General features: G+C 40.2%; 1 protein-coding gene across 1 annotated transcript in view; it reads right to left on the bottom strand.

Annotated features, from left to right (window-relative positions):
* Positions 1-719: 719 nt before the first annotated feature.
* LOC308687944 (B-cell receptor CD22-like) overlaps positions 720-17,400 on the bottom strand; it is a gene marked incomplete at its 3' end in the record, with an annotated part of 80,385 nt that continues 63,704 nt past the window's right edge. Inside the window, exons 8-9 of the mRNA XM_081360762.1 lie at positions 1,159-1,416; positions 720-1,066 (exon numbers count right to left, since the gene is read on the bottom strand). Of these exons, the coding sequence (XP_081216888.1) occupies positions 720-1,066; positions 1,159-1,416 (605 nt within the window). The remainder of the gene's footprint in view (positions 1,067-1,158; positions 1,417-17,400) is intronic.

Below are 17,400 nucleotides of genomic sequence, written 5' to 3'. Positions count from 1 at the left end.
GTACCTAACGTTAGTTGTTCGCTGGTTTGACCAGCACATGCATCTTGTTAACGAGCCAGTGTGATATGAGAGGTTTGACATGATAATATGATAGCAGATGAACGCTTTTTATGCGTAGTTCAATGTTAAGATTTATGTCATTCACTGCGTTTTACTGAACTCAGCCCAGAGCCTTTAAAGCCAACCAACCCTGTGACGTCACCGGTTAGAATACTGCACAATGGCGGCGCCCTGGCCGTGAAAGATACAACGTTTTTTCTTTTATATGTTTACATTTGTCATGTTTCTTATATAATTGATGATTATAGTGGAAATCCATTTTGTAAATCGTGTAAACTTGATTGACTGCTTCATTTCCCCTTTAAAGCCTTATCTCTTGTCAAAAGGCTCAACGTGACCGCAGACTTTGATGAACACTGGCAGCAGCGACGTCTGTGTCCGTACCATTCTTATCAATGACAGCGTAATCTCGTATCTCCCTGCTCCCAAGTCATAAATCTCGTATCTCCGATTAAACATGATTTTGGGGAAATGTTGTGTTAATGTTGGTATACAAAAGTATAGCAATATAAGGTATAATACCAACTTTAACAATACAATGTTTAATAACTAAAAAAATATGCAGTTTTTTTAATTTCCAGAAAAATAATTGTTTTGGAGATACGCGGATTCCGCCCGACAACTACGATATTACATTTGACATCATGAATCACCTTCCATTATTTCCCCAGATGAACTGATGCAATCACAGGATTTATTGGAGGATCTGTGTCAAATAGAAGGTATGCAAAATGAAAATATGATTCATAAAACTCACGCATGACATTTAAAGTTACAGCATCAGAGTATTTCTCTCCATGTTTATTGATGCACTTGTATTCTCCACTGTCATCAGAGCTGATCTTTGAGATGCTGTAGATTCTTCCAGATCCTACAATCGTTCCTCCTTTAATCCAGCTGATTTCTGCAGGAGGGTTTGAGTCACTGATGCAGTTCAGAGTCACTGAATCTCCCTCCACTATTACACCAGATGGACTGATGGACACTGAGACATTCCTGGGAGGATCTGTAAAGACAAAAAGTGTAAAATGACATGCAGTGAGACAAATCATTGCACAAATAATCTTCCAGAACTACTAAAAATAAAGGCAGACTTACACATGACATTCACATTTACAGCAGCAGAAGTCTGAGATCCATGATTATTTCTAGCAGAGCAATGATAGTCTCCGCTGGCCTCAGACTTAATATTAGTGATGCTGTAGGTTTCACCAGATTGCAAAATATTATTTTTTCCTTTAATCCAGCTGATTTCTGCAGGAGGGTTTGAGTCACTGGTGCAGTTCAGAGTCACTGAATCTCCCTCCACTATTACACCAGATGGACTGATGGACACTGAGACGCTCCTGGGAGGATCTGAAACAAACAAACAAACAAACAAACAAACAAACAAACAAACAAAACATTAACAAATAAAATTTGACATCACACTTAGTTGAGACTTATAAATCACAGAGTCACTGAATCTCCCTCCACTATTACACCAGATGGACTGATGGAGATCACAGGTTTCACTGGAGGATCTACAGATGTCAGGTAAAAGTATTTATCAGAGACGGCTGGTGGAAAATGTTCTAGGAAAGACTGCAGTTGGTTATTATTGGACAATTTCAGCAAACATCCCAGTTTAATTTTTCACTGTTTAATGCTCAAAGTTAAAGAAAAAGTTTAAGCAAAAAAGTTAACAAGGAAAAACTATTAAGACTAGAATTTGAGAGGCTTGAAACATTTGAAATACAGACAAATGTTTTACCAAGTTCTGGATCTGATTAAGTTTGAAGATTTTTTTTTACTTTTCCTAATTTACAATGAATGTATATAGTGCAACTGCAAAAACTGAGAGGAAAAAAATACATGTTACATTTGTTTAGAGATTTTTTATATACAACTACAATTTTGATACTTCTTTTCCTCGCTCCTCCGTCCTCCAGCCTGTGACCCGGAAACTGATCAAACTCAGCATCTTGATGTCACGATACCACACACGGGAAACAGGGGATCCAATTGCAGTGTTTTATTTAAGGGAAAATCCGTACTCACAACAAGTTCTAGGCAAAGGTCAAATCCAAAAAGGCAATCCAAAACATAAAAGGTATACACAGGTAACAGACTTCGGAAGTGGTGGACATTAAGCAAGGACTCCGTGACAAACACTGAAACAACCAGGGTATATATACACACACAGAACTAACAATGAAACAGGGAACAGCTGGGAACAATGATGACATGGAACAGCTGAACACAATGAACACTCAGTGACAGACAGGAATTGTGGGGAATGCAGTTCATGAATGTGGATGACACCGTGGGGAAGAGGACCTCTAGTGGACACCAGGAATACACAACCCAGACACTGTGACATGACCCCCCCTCTATGGAGCGGCTACCAGACGCTCCAAGAACACACTACAAAACAAAACAAAAAGTCCAGGAGGGAGGTGGACTGGTGGAGGACCAGGGGGAGGGATGGGGGGCCAGGTCCATGAAGGGGAACAGAAACAGAAGGTGATGACTTAGCCGAGGGCCAGGGCAAAGCAGAAGGCCCCTCGGACGGCCATGGCGAAGACGACCCATCGGGCGGCCTGGGCGGAGACTTTCCCTCGGGCGGCCAGAGCGGAGACAACAGTCCATCGGGCGGCCAGGGCGGAGACAACAGTCCATCGGGCGGCCAGGGCGGAGACTTTCCCTCGGGCGGCCAGGGCGGAGACAACAGTCCATCGGGCGGCCAGGGCGGAGAAGACCCCTCGGGCGGCCACGGCGGTGAAGACCCCTCGGGCGGCCACGGCGGTGAAGACCCCTCGGGCGGCCAGGGCGGTGAAGACCCCTCGGGCGGCCAGGGCGGTGAAGACCCCTCGGGCGGCCAGGGCGGTGAAGACCCCTCGGGCGGCCACGGCGCAGGAACTGGAACAGACACCACCGGCTCGGGCACTGGAACAGACACCACCGGCTCGGGCACTGGAACTGACACCACCGGCTCGGGCACTGGAACAGACACCACCGGCTCGGGCACTGGAACAGACACCACCGGCTCGGGCACTGGAACAGACACCACCGGCTCGGGCTCAGAAACAGGCACCACCGGCTCGGGCTCAGGAACAGGCACCACCGGCTCGGGCACTGGAACTGGCACCACCGGCTCGGGCACTGGAACAGACACCACCGGCTCGGGCTCAGGAACAGGCACCACCGGCTCGGGCAGTGGAACTGGCACCACCGGCTCGGGAACTGGCACCACTGGCTCAGGTTCAGGAACAGACACAGACACAAACACAGACACAGACACAGACACAAACACAGACACAAACACAGACACAGACACAGACACTGGCTCGGGCTCAGGAACAGGCACCACCGGCTCGGGAACTGGCACCACTGGCTCAGGTTCAGGAACAGACACAGACACAGACACAGACACAGGCTCCGGCTCAGGAACAGACACTGGCTCCGGCTCAGGAACAGACACTGGCTCCGGCTCAGGAACAGACACTGGCTCCGGCTCAGGAACAGACACTGGCTCCGGCTCAGGAACAGACACTGGCTCCGGCTCAGGAACAGACACTGGCTCCGGCTCAGGAACAGACACTGGCTCCGGCTCAGGAACAGACACTGGCTCCGGCTCAGGAACAGACACAGGCTCCGGCTCAGGAACAGACACTGGCTCCGGCTCAGGAACAGACACTGGCTCCGGCTCAGGAACAGACACTGGCTCCGGCTCAGGAACAGACACTGGCTCCGGCTCAGGAACAGACACTGGCTCCGGCTCAGGAACAGACACTGGCTCCGGCTCAGGAACAGACACAGGCTCGACGGCGGCCACCTTGTCCGAAGACACAGGCTCGGCGGCGGCCATCTTGTCCCCTCTCCGTCCGCGACGGCGAGACGGTGGCACCACTTGATCCTCCACCATCCCAGAGTCGAAGGGGGGCCATGGTGGAGAGCGGTGCTGGACTCCCCCTCGACCCACCAGTCCTCCACGACCTCCACGGGTCCCACGGAAAACTACCAGGCGGGTTCCCCTAAACAAGTCTCTCCTCTCCCGCTCGGTGGCCGGGGAAGAGAAACCCGAAAACATACTGCTGGATCCTTGTTGTGACGGAGTCCTTCTGTCACGATACCACACACGGGAAACAGGGGATCCAATTGCAGTGTTTTATTTAAGGGAAAATCCGTACTCACAACAAGTTCCAGGCAAAGGTCAAATCCAAAAAGGCAATCCAAAACATAAAAGGTATACACAGGTAACAGACTTCGGAAGTGGTGGACATTAAGCAAGGACTCCGTGACAAACACTGAAACAACCAGGGTATATATACACACACAGAACTAACAATGAAACAGGGAACAGCTGGGAACAATGATGACATGGAACAGCTGAACACAATGAACACTCAGTGACAGACAGGAATTGTGGGGAATGCAGTTCATGAATGTGGATGACACCGTGGGGAAGAGGACCTCTAGTGGACACCAGGAATACACAACCCAGACACTGTGACACTTGAAGGACATCTCAATTCTCTCCATTCCCTTCACATCACAATCATTTTATTTATGCTTTACCTTTGCAGTTAATATCAATTATATATCAAACATTTATCAACAGGACATCTTGCTTTATCTTTATTATTTATGAATTTCTTAAATAACCAAACTTTAACAACATAAGGGCAGATCCCTTGATCACAGCTGTTGATGCTTTGAAGTGACGCTCCAGTGATCAAGAATATTCCAATATACAAATAGAGCGCTTCTCATTTCTTATTTGTGTATCCTCGTTTCCTTTCCTCCTGTCTCAGTTCCACCCCCTGTAGTGGTGCTCGGTTACTCAGCGGTGAACACAGGGATTGTGGCAAAGGGACGTAACTTCTCCCTTCCCTCCTTCAGGGAACGGGGGTTACATTAGTAACCTAGACGTTCACATTCAGTCATCACTATGAGTTACGTATAAATATATTTATACTGTATTTAGCTTCTAGGTTACTGATGTAACCCCCGTTCCCTGAAGGAGGGAACCGAGACGTTGCATGACTGACGAATTAGAATCGCGCCTGAGAACATATCATCATCGAAATTTAACAGAACCGCTCCAATGGACTAGCCTGGGTTTCCCCATACTGCCTTGCTCGCAGCGCGATTTTATTCACGCTGCTAGGCAGTCTGGACACCATGGACCAAATTTTCCCCTGAAAAATGGAACCAATCACAGAACGGGGAGGGAGCAGAAAGACGATGACGACACCGAAGCAGTTTGTTTATATCTATGGATCCAACATGGCATCAGACTCAACGTTACCTTCTACCCTCATGTTTATCTTGCACAAACGGTAATATTCGCTAAACGCCATCGTGTACAAATAAATCTTTGACCCATCGTCTTTTTCCTCGTCGAATTTCTGTCACTCTACATACGTCATCTGGTATAATTGAATCGATTGGCTATGAGCTACATACAGGCGCATTTGATAGACATTCATAGCGCCCAATAAACGGCTCTGAGCATTCGTAAACCACGCCTCAAATACGAGAAAATGAACACGGGGTTCCCAGACCAAGTCTCAAATGAGACTTGGTCTGACGTTAGCCAGGCTACCAATGGACATTGTCGAGTGAGATTTGCATCGTGAACCCTGTGTTGTGGTTATAAAGGAAGCGATCAGAGACACTCCCCAAGTTTTCGCAGCGGAGCCGAGTGGTGCTCAACGTCAACGGGACGTAACTTCTCCCAGTTGAGAAAGACGTACTGTGAAATGTATTAAAAATGCATTAAAGTATATTTGTATTGTACTAAAAACTAGGGCTGGGTAAAAAAATATCGATTTCTCGATTTTAATCGAGTCCCATTTTTACGAAACCATATTGATTCTTAAATCCCAAGAATCGATTAGTCATCCTGTTTTCAGACGATGAATGGATGGAACATTTTTGCGCGCATCCCATCCAATAAATCGCAATAATCTTTGTGCTTTGTTATTATTGATATGAAACAAAGTCTCAGATTTAAAATTACATACATTTTCTTACGAAATTCAAAAACATAATTTTTGGCACACTGTTAGACCTTACCAGGTTTTTTTTTACAGTAAAATACTGGCAACACTGTTGCCAGTAATTTACTGTTAATTGTACAGTTCTTTACTGTAATCTACAGTATGTTACTGTAAAAATGCACTAAAACTCTCATTAACTAATTTCACTTGCAGAAACCAACTGCCTTAAATTGACCAAGTGTCATTTAAATGTATTAATTAAATTGATAATGCATTAAAAACGTGAGCAAAGTATTACTGTGAACTTATTTCATTTGAAACCACAACAAAACTTTGAGATTTCCATTGAACCAGCAACTACACAGCCACCACCTGTTAAATATAGCAACATGCAGCAAATCATCAATGTGTGTAGATCTTCTCCTGGACTGAAGCACAGGCTCTACTCTTCTGCACAATGGTGACCCACAAAACTAGATTTTACAGTAAACTACTGGCAACAGTGTTGCCAGTATATACCTGTTTTATAACTTACAGTTTATTACTGTTAAAATACATTTTGTGGGTGTGTCTTTTTATCTTACACTGTTAACCCTTTCAACCCCACAGGAAAATCCACACTACAAAGAGTAAAAGTAACACTGACGCAGTGTTGCAGTGAGATAATTAAGGGAATATGTAAGTGATTGTTGAGCATTAGTGATGAACACCTGCTGTTAGAACAGAAAATAGAGCAACACAAGACCTACAACTGACTTCCAGCCATTACACATTATTACACATATTATTAACCAGTATGACCTTATTTCTGTCATTCATCTACAGAGGTTATGTTTTATTGAAAATGTTTGGTTTGAAGTTACCATTATAGTGATCAGTGTTTGCTTTAGTTGGAATGCTGATGCTAAAACATTTTTTTTTTTTTTTTTTGCTGCTTGATCTGTTTTTGTGCAAGTCACACTTGTGCACACACACAGTTTATGGATGATTGCAGTTACAATGATTAATATGACAAAATTGTCATATTGCCAGTTCATTCACTAAGGAATTCATTTTCACTCATTCTGAGTTTAATTCTCAATTAAAAGTGTTTCATTAGCACCACTGTGAAACCACAGCAATAAATTACAATGAGCCTTTTTTTAACACATTAAGCACATTAAAAAAACAGAGCTGAACAATCCTATAGAAACACAGAGATATCACAATTTAGCACATTAATCTCATCAGTGGTGGCAATATTTTTTTTATTCATGCAGCAGTGCATGATGGGAGTTTTATATTATCCTGGAATCCAGCATGCATCGCAACATGAAACTTTTGATTGTCACCATTGTTGAGATTCATGTGCTGATTGTTGATGTCTGTGTGTGTCCAGGATAAGGAGTTCAAAATGTTTTAATGCACTATAAAATTATGATATTGTTCAGACGACCTAATTACACTAATATTGAATTCATGTTGTAGATTCACAGATATATGCTAAATATGAAATACCTTTTAATTTCAAGAATACACAGAGAAGATCAGAGATCAAACATGTCCAGGATAATTATGACATCACAAACTCCAAAAAACACCTGATCATCTTCCTCTTGACTGTTTCTTGCCATAACAAATGTGTTTTATAAACTCACTGTTACAGCAGCCAGAGAGAGATGAATGGTAAGTAGTCAAGGGACAAGTGACCAACTAAAGCAAATACTGATCTCCATCATGGTGAAAACAAACTTTATTAACTAAATCTCTGTTAATTCTCAACAAGAACTTTTGTACATGTATGAAAGAAATAATGTTAAACTGGTTTCACACTCAGTGTTGCTGGAAGTCAATTGTAGTTTTTGTGTTTCTCTTTTTTCTGTTCTTGATTCTCTGTCCTTCAGTGATTCTGCTTATCAGGTGTTCATCAGTGTCTCAATTCACTCTCTTCTTTTCATTCACTCTGTCAAGGGGACTATATTAGTGAACTAATGTAGGGAATAGTGAATGAGGGTATAGGGTGTGATTGGGAAAACAGCCTCTGAGTGTCGATTTTGAGCACTGTTAATTCACAGTATATTCCTGTAGACTACTTTTGTTTTCTACGGTATATTACTGTTTTAATGGAAAATGGTATGATACTGTCTGAATTACGTCTTTTTTTACAGCAAGGGCTAACAGTGCACTGTGGCGTTAGATCGCTCTGGCGCAGCTCAGCTCTAGAGAAGCAGCACATGACCTTCTCTTCCGCCTTAATAATACCAGTTACAGCGCGAAATAAACATGAATGAGCATCTGAAAGTATGTTAAAATATAGAGTACAACTTATCGAAGTCCGTATCATGTCACATGGAATCGCTCAATCAGTGTTTCGACCGTGGAAAAACGTTAGTAAACAATGTCATGTAACCAGTGATGTAGTGGTGCCTGGAGAAGTGGGTATACTCTTAATTTTTTTAAGCGTCCCAGCAAAGGATGAACGCTCTGTGTTATAAACAGTGACATGTAAGACAAGTCTTGTATATTAGTTCACCCCAAAATGGGCCAGTATAGTATTTGCACATTATCATTTAACTTTTGCTGCTTGACTTCACGGAGAAAGGATCATTATGAAATTAATATTAACCACAGAAAAGGTGCAGTTTTTGCAATTAATACTGGCTTTTAATTATTTATTAATACTAAATAATTATGAATTTTGAGTGACTATTCCTCAGTCCATCCACACATGAAAATTGGACAACTGTTGAAGGGATCACTGCATCGCTGTCTTTACTGGGTGCAGGGCCGTACGCAGGGTTTTATAAATACCTAGGTCCCAAAAATGATCTTGCTAGGCGGGTTGGGGGATTATTACCCCCTCGAGAAAATATAGATTTTCCTGATCTTGACGTGCATTTTAAGGTGTTTAAACAGTAGCTTTAAAAGCATGTCAGAGGGCAGTAGCATGAAGTTTTTTATCAGATACTTTTAAACATGAGAATCAGTTTAAATGTCGCAATGAACGATCCACGCTACAAAATGGAAATGCAGAATGTTTATGCTTATTGTTGACAATACACAATCACATATTCGAAATAGGGCTGGGCGATTTAAATCGCGATATTGTTATGCGCATCTCATCAGTAAAGCCGGTTCCTTGATTAGTATGGAAGCAAATAAGAGACAGAACTATTTCAAATTTAACAGCCACTGAATACTTAGTTTTGAAATATTTTATATTGAAAAACATTTATCTGAATTTATTTGCTCTGAATTCACCCCTTTGAAACTATTTTACTTTGGAAACCATGTATCTGAATTTATTTGTTTCGAATTTACCTCTCAAAACCTCTGAATATTTTTCAATGCTCACAAACACAGATTAAAAAAAAAAATCAACTTACAGAATTTCAGATAAAATAGATTCAAGTTGATCAAATTTGATTGCTCAAATTCAGATCTCAAATTTCAAGTTAATATTTTTCAAAGAAAACATCAGTCTAATTCGACTGCTCAAATTCAGATTAAAAAATTCAAGTTAAATATTCGCATGGTAACATCCGGGCTACCCAGGATAGGAAAAACAGTTGAGCGCCTATCAGAGCACGACGATCATGTGCGCAAGGTATACAGTAGGTGGCGGTAATACTCCGAGTGAACGGCCATGAAGCGGAAAGAAGAAGAAGAAGAAGAAGAAGAAGAGCACGACCAGCGACCATGAACCATGCTGCGTTCCAGCAGAGAATGTCTAATAGGAATATAATATCATAATATCCGTAGACGGGCTCTAGTTCCAGTCAAATTGTCATGCCCTTCACTCGCTAACTTCCCTCCGTCTCGTTCACTCGGATGTACGTCATTGCTTACGTTGCACAAGTGCCCACTACTGGCAGAAACTGCAATGGGCTGAATTGGAACGTCCTAAGCCCTTGATCACTTGGAATCAGCTATGGTGTTGATTTATTATTTATAAAATGTTTCCTTTAAGAATTTGTTTAATGCAGCATCCAAATGTTTATATGTGTGTGGGTTGTATTAAATAAATAAAATATATAATTAAGATATCATAAGAGTTGTCTGTTGTGGTGGTGATTAGACGAGATCCGTGGTGACGTGATTGTGGGACATAGGTGCCTGAAGTGTACATATGAAGTAGACTCGCTCCCTCGGTCAAAATCGAGGGAACGAGGGTCTGTCCATATCTGGTCCATATAAACTTCCCTCGTCCACTTCACGAAGTGAACACAGCACCAGTCATGCCATGAACACATGTAGGGATGAGCGATATATCGCACGATATTGTTATGCGCATCTCATCAGTAAAGCCGGTTCCCTTGATTAGTAGTAAATCGCCATCACCTGCTTTCAGATGGAACGGTGTTAAATTAACACTCCTAGGGCTGGGAGTGTATATGAGTCCACACTCAAGAGTGTTAAAGTTAATGAGATAATTAAGTGATTAATTAAGTGACTATTGAGCATTATTGAAAATACCTGATGTTAACAAGCAGAATCACTGAAGGAGAAAATCACAAATTGTAAGTTACCATTAAGGTGATGGGTGTTTGCTTTAGTTGGTCTCTTTACCATTATATGTTTACTTTAATATTTGCTGTTGTTCGTCTGCTGTTATTGATTTATAACAGTTATATGAACAAAGAAAAATGTTATCTTATACTGTTGGTCATGTTTTGACATAATCATGATGTGATCTGAAAAAGGAAACTTATTGAGATAATTTGGTATAACTTGTTAGCAGCAGTTTAGTGATTCTCCAGCTTATGATTATCAGTACTGTCCTTATAATTTAAAATATGTAATAAACATTGTTCTGATCAATGGATGTTCAGATTACTTCATTTAAAACACAGACATCAATAATCAGCCTGTGAATCTCAACAATGGTGACAATAATAAAGCATGTTGCAGTGGCTGCCACCAATCACAACTCATTAATGGCTCCCATCATGCATTACGGTATGAATTAATTATGATCTGAATTGTCTATATAATTTACTTTTCCTAATTGAATATTCTGCTCGTCACCATTGTTGAGATACATAGACTGATTCTTGATATCTGTGCGTGCCTAAAAGAAAGATTTTTTTTTTATAAACAACTTTTAAGAAATCTTTTATAGTACAAAAAAATTCTGGGCATTTATGCAGATTCACAGTTATTCTGTAACCAACAACGTAATTCGAAGTCAGAAAGAAGGATAGTATTGAGTTCAATGATCAAGTTCAAATGATGATTGTCATATTATAAATAACATCATCAGATCACCTTTTTCTTTGTTCAACTGGCAATTATATTGCAGATACAACAAAAAACAAAATCTAAAGTAAACATATAATGGTCTAGAGCCCAACTAAAGCAACCACCCATCACCACAATGGTAACTTACAATTTGTGATTTTCTCCTTCAGTGATTCTGCTTGTTAACATCAGGTGTCTTCAATAATGTTCAATCATCACTAAATTAATCACTTAATTATCTCATTAACTTCAACACTCTTGAGTGTGGACTCATATACACTCCCAGGAGTGTTAATTTAACACAGGAGTTTTTGCTGTGTAAAAAGAGCCGTAGTTAACTGACAAGCTGAGCCATATCGCATTAATTATAGCTGCCGATAAGTCCGCGATATTAATGCGATATGGCTCAGCTTGTCAGTTAACTACGGCTCTTTGTAGTAAATGCCGCTCCATCTGAAAGCAGGTGAAGGCGATTTACTACTAATCAAGGAACCGGCTTTACTGAGGAGATGCGCATAACAATATCGTGCGATATATCGCCCATCCCTAAACACATGACGACCTCTCTGTCGTGATCCAAGAAGTCGATCGGCACAGAGGATGTTAAACCTGTAAAGATTACTTCCAGGGAAAACGAAGGCGCCCCGGTAAGTTTGCTGTTTATGTACAATCGGACTCGGGCTCGACAGAACAGAAGTATGTTGTTACTAATTATGTTCGGAACACATAGCTAGCAGCTATGGTTTGTGTGACTCGTCTCTCTATGTAACAGTTAGGTAAGTCAGCTATAGGCAACGGTACACACACACACACGTTTGATCGCGCCCGCGCCTCTCACACACACGCACGCACGCACGCACGATCACACCCGCGCCTCTCCCTCTCTCTCACACACACACACACACACACACACTCCAGCATTGCAATCTTGACATCGCAGTCTTTTCATTATAGCCACAGAGCTTCAGAGATAAGGCAGGGCTACAGCTTGGGCGTCCCTATAGAACCCGCGTATCTAACAGTAGTTCCGCACTACATTATTTAATTTGCACGCGAGTTTTATTTACTTTTATACCGTGTATTCTCCGTGTAAATTCATGCACCGAACCGTGACGCCCGGGTTCAATACGAATACATGTACCGTTGCCTAGCTGACTTAGCAGCTAACGTTACCTACATAGAGAGACGAGTCACACAAACCATAGCTATGTGTTCCAAACATAATTAGCAACAACATACTTCTGTTCTGTCGAGCCCGAGTCCGATTGTACATAAACAGCAAACTTACCGGGGCGCCTTCGTTTTGCCTGGAAGTCATCTTTACAGGTTTAACATCCTCCGTGCCGATCGACTTCTTGGATCACGACAGAGAGGTCGTCGTGTGTTCATGGTCGCTGGTCGTGCTCTTCTTCTACTTCTTCTTCCCGTTTCATGGCCGTTCACTCCTTGGGAGTATTACCGCCACCTACTGTATACCTTGCGCACATGATCGTCGTGCTCTGATAGGCGCTCAACTGTTTTTCCTATCCTGGGTAGCCCGGATGTTACCATGCGAATATTTAACTTGAATTTTTTAATCTGAATTTGAGCAGTCGAATTAGACTGATGTTTTCATTGAAAAATATTAACTTGAAATTTGAGATCTGAATTTGAGCAATCAAATTTGATCAACTTGAATCTATTTTATCTGAAATTCTGTAAGTTGATTTTTTTTTTTAATCTGTATTTGTGAGCATTGAAAAATATTCAGAGGTTTTGAGAGGTAAATTCGAAACAAATAAATTCAGATACATGGTTTCCAAAGTAAAATAATTTCAAAAGGGTGAATTCAGAGCAAATAAATTCAGATAAATGTTTTTTAATATAAAATATTTCAAAACTAAGTATTCAGTGGCTGTTAAATTTCAAATAGTTCTGTCTCTTATTTGCTTCCATAGATTAGTAGTAAATCACCATCACCTGCTTTCAGATGGAGCGGCATTTACTACAAAGAGCCGTAGTTAACTGACAAGCTGAGCCAAATCACATCAATATCGCGGACGTATCGCCAGCGATATTTAATGCGATATGGCTCAGCTTGTCAGTTAACTACGGCTCTTTGTACACAGCGAAACATCCAGTGTTAAATTAACACTCCTGGGAGTGTGTGAGTCCACACTCAAGAGTGTTTAAGTTAATGAGATAACTAAGTGATTAATTTAGTGATGATTGAGCATTATTGAAGGCACCTGATGTTAACAAGTAGAATCACTGAAGAAGAAAATCGCAAATTGTAAGTTACCATTATTGTGATGGGTAGTTGCTTTAGTTGGGCTCTGACCCTTTTAAGTGAACTTTAAATTTTGTTTGGCTGTTGCAGCTGAGTTAAAACTGCCAGTTGAACAAAGAATAAAAAGTTATCTGATGGTGCTGGCTATATTATGACAATCATCATTTGAACTTGATCACTGAACTCTTTAAAATTCTTCTTTCTGACTTCGATTTATGTTGTTGGTTACAGCATAACTGTGAATTTGAATAAATGGCCAGAATATTTTGATGTAATTTAAAGGATTTCTTAAAAGATGTTTAAAAAAAATCATTATTTTAGGCACACACAGATGTCAAAATTCAGTTTATGCATCTCAACAATGGTGAGGAGCAGAATATTCAATGAGGAAAAGTAAATTACATAGACAATTCAGATCATAATTTATTCATAACACAATGCATGATGGGAGCCATTAATGAGTTGTGATTGGTGGCAGCCACTGCAACATGCTTTATTATTGTCACCATTGTTGAGATTCACAGGCTGATTATTGATGTCTGTGTTTTAAATTAATTTATCTGAATGTCTTTTTGATCAGAACAATGTTTATTAAATTTGAATTATAATTAAAGTACTGATAATCATAGGCTGAAGAATCCCAAAACTGCTGCTAACAAGTTAAGCCAAACTATCTCAATATGTTTCCTTTTTCAGATCACAGCATGATTATGTCAAAACGTAGCCAACACTATAAGATAACATTTTACTTTGTTCAGTTAACCGTTATAAATCAATAACAGCAGACGAACAACAGTCAATATTAAAGTAATCATATAATGGTCTAGAGCCCAACTAAAGCAAACACCCATCACCTTAATGGTAACTTACAATTTGTGATTTGCTCCTTCAGTGATTCTGCTTGTTATCATCAGGTGTCTTCAATAATGCTCAATCATCACTCAATTAATCACTTAATTATTTCCTCAGCCCTAAATGCCGCTTCATCTGAAAGCAGGTGATGGCGATTTACTACTAATCAAGGAACCGGCTTTACTGACGAGATGCGCATAACAATATCGCGATTTAAATCGCCCAGCCCTAATTCGAAACGGAAATGGCCTTAAATAAGAAATGATTCAAGGATTATTTTGCATAGATGTTACATTTCAAACAAACGCCAATGCAATCCTTCTGTGTCCAGAGGCATTATGAGCAATTAGTATGAGCATCAAAGATCAGTTTCAGCTACTTTTTCTTTCCTAAATTAATCAGTGTTTTGGACTAATCTGTTAATTTAATCAATGGTTCAATTGCGCACTTATAAAGACAGTCACTTGTCGCCACCTTCTGGCTTAATGATGCAAGTTGCACAAACACAGACAAGCGGAGTGATACAAACAGTGAAAAGTCTCAGTGCTGATACTGGGGAAATATTCGAACACATTCGAGGTAATGTTATACAAATACATTTAAACATTATATTTATTATAATAATGGCAATATATTTAAAAGGGTGCTTGTATTGTTAAATTGAGCTTATAGTTTCCACTGTCTTTGATAAAACTGATTATTCCTGTTTGTCATTAAAAACTTCGATCGAAAAACAGCTGTTTAGTTTAGCAACTTGTATGATCGTTAACTGAAGCGTGAAGCGTCGCGTTGGGATTCGCGCTCGGCTCGCGCTTTTGTGAACATAAATCCCGCTTGCTTTAATTGGTCTCAAACATTTTGACATGACATTGACGAGCGGGTTTTTGTGTGCCGTAGCAGCTCAGATGAGGAGGTCAGTATCGTCTTGATGGGCGAATCATTGCAGCACCAAATTAGAGTTAATATTAGGCAATTATTTCACAACTTTCATTACATAGGCTACACTAAACACACATCAGACGCACATCAGAGGGGATTTTAGAAGTGGGTATACGCAATGCCGACAGAACAAGAAGTGGGTATACGCCATATACCTGCGAATACCTTGCACTACACCAGTGCATGTAATGTCACATTTACCTCAGAAAAAACAAATCCAGTGACCATAAACTCGTCAGTCAGCTAGAAAAATTAACTCTGGAGAGGAGCATTTTGTTAAATATATGCACCATATTACATATTCATTATACTTTTTAATGTTCTTCAATAATGCATGTTTGAATAAATCTGGAAAGTTTTATTATGACAGCCACCATTTACATTTTTATATAATTTCATATAACTTTATTATTATAAAAATAAATAAAAGTGTATTTTAAGTGTTTGTATACAAATCAGTTCATTTTTACCTTCAATATTATAGTAGGCTAATGAAGCCAATAGGCTACTTGACTCCCATAGTTTACAATAATAGTTAAGAGATTTGTTTTCCTTGAGGAAATTTGCAATGTATTGTAGGGGAGAGCCGGGACAGTTGAAACACTTTTCAGATAAATGTCGTTTTCTAAGATAAGGTTACAGATAGAATTTTTATTTTAAGTAATGACAGAATTTACATTTTTGTGTGAACCATCCCTTTAATGTTTTCTAATGTGATTATAATTGGTCATTGTTCTGTTTTATAAACATTTTCAATATTTTAAAGATATAAATATTTCTTGAGAGTCAAATCATCATATTAGAATGATTTCTGAAGGATGATGTGACACTGAAGATTGGAATAATGATGCTGAAAATTCAGCTTTGCCATCATAGGAATAAATTACACTTTACTATGTATTTACATGTATATTTATACATTTTTAGTAAAGTTATTTTAATTTAGGAATATTTCAGAATATAACTGTTTTTAGGGTATGTCTGATCAAATGCAAGCTTAAGATGTGATCAGAAAAGTGATTTTTTTGTGTGAAAGATGTATTTGATGTGACAATAAATGGTTTGCAACTCTTTTGTGAATTGTCTTATTTTGACAGTAATTATGAATATTAAATATAATCATGTTTATAATCGGTTGTAATTAGGCCTGAAAAAGACGTCTTTTCAACTCACTTTACAACCTAATTTAGATGCGAGTGGGACGTCCTTTTATAGGCGTCTTTTCAACGACCTGAAAAAGACAGCTTTTCACCTTTCACTTTTCAACCAAATATTAAAGTTGTTTAGACGACTGGAAATGTCGTCTTTTCGACGTCTTTTCAACGCGTTTTTGCTGGGTGGGTAACGTTAGTCAGCTCATCTTTTTTGTTCTGCTTCACTTATGTTATAGCTCTTAAACCTTTAAAATGGAGTTTCAGACATCCCAACCTGCACAAAGTCATTTCCGGGAGTCAAGGGGGGGGGGGGTGCGCGATTCGGTTATGAATAATTCGGTTCGAGAAATCTCCGATGGGGGGGGGGGGGTTCTGATTAATTCGGTTCGAGAGTAGAGATAAAATCCCGAGGCACACACGCACACTAGCGCACACACGCAAGGTCTCTCGCTCCCTCTCTCTGCCGTGCGCGCGCTACGCTTGCGCGCTCTTGCTTCCGGGAGATTTTAACTGATTTGCGGGCATCAGGGAGCCGCTATCAATATGCGGGAGACTCCCGGAACTTCCGGGAGACTTGGGATGTCTGGAGTTTAGGAAGATGTATGTAACCACAGTCGTTAGCTTTGGTTAACCATTGAAGCATTTTCTCTTGTCAAAAGGCTTGACGCGACCGCCGATTTTGCGTGCAGATTAATTTCCGCCTATTTTAGAAAGCCTAGTATTTTGGTATTGCATACTCATATCTCTTAAACGTTTAAAATGGAGTTTAGGAAGATGTATCACCACAATCATTAGATTTGAATAGCTCTTAAAGGGAAAAAAAAAACGTCCATGTTTTGGCACTGGTAGTAGCTACATATATTAGAAAAATCACCTTGCCAAAAAAATTATTTTAAAAAGTTGTTAAAACAATGAGACA

The sequence above is a fragment of the Scardinius erythrophthalmus genome (genome assembly GCF_964197995.2).
Source record: "Scardinius erythrophthalmus genome assembly, chromosome: 3".
Taxonomy (NCBI): Eukaryota; Metazoa; Chordata; class Actinopteri; order Cypriniformes; family Leuciscidae; genus Scardinius; species Scardinius erythrophthalmus.
This window is presented reverse-complemented; position numbering and strand designations above follow the sequence as displayed.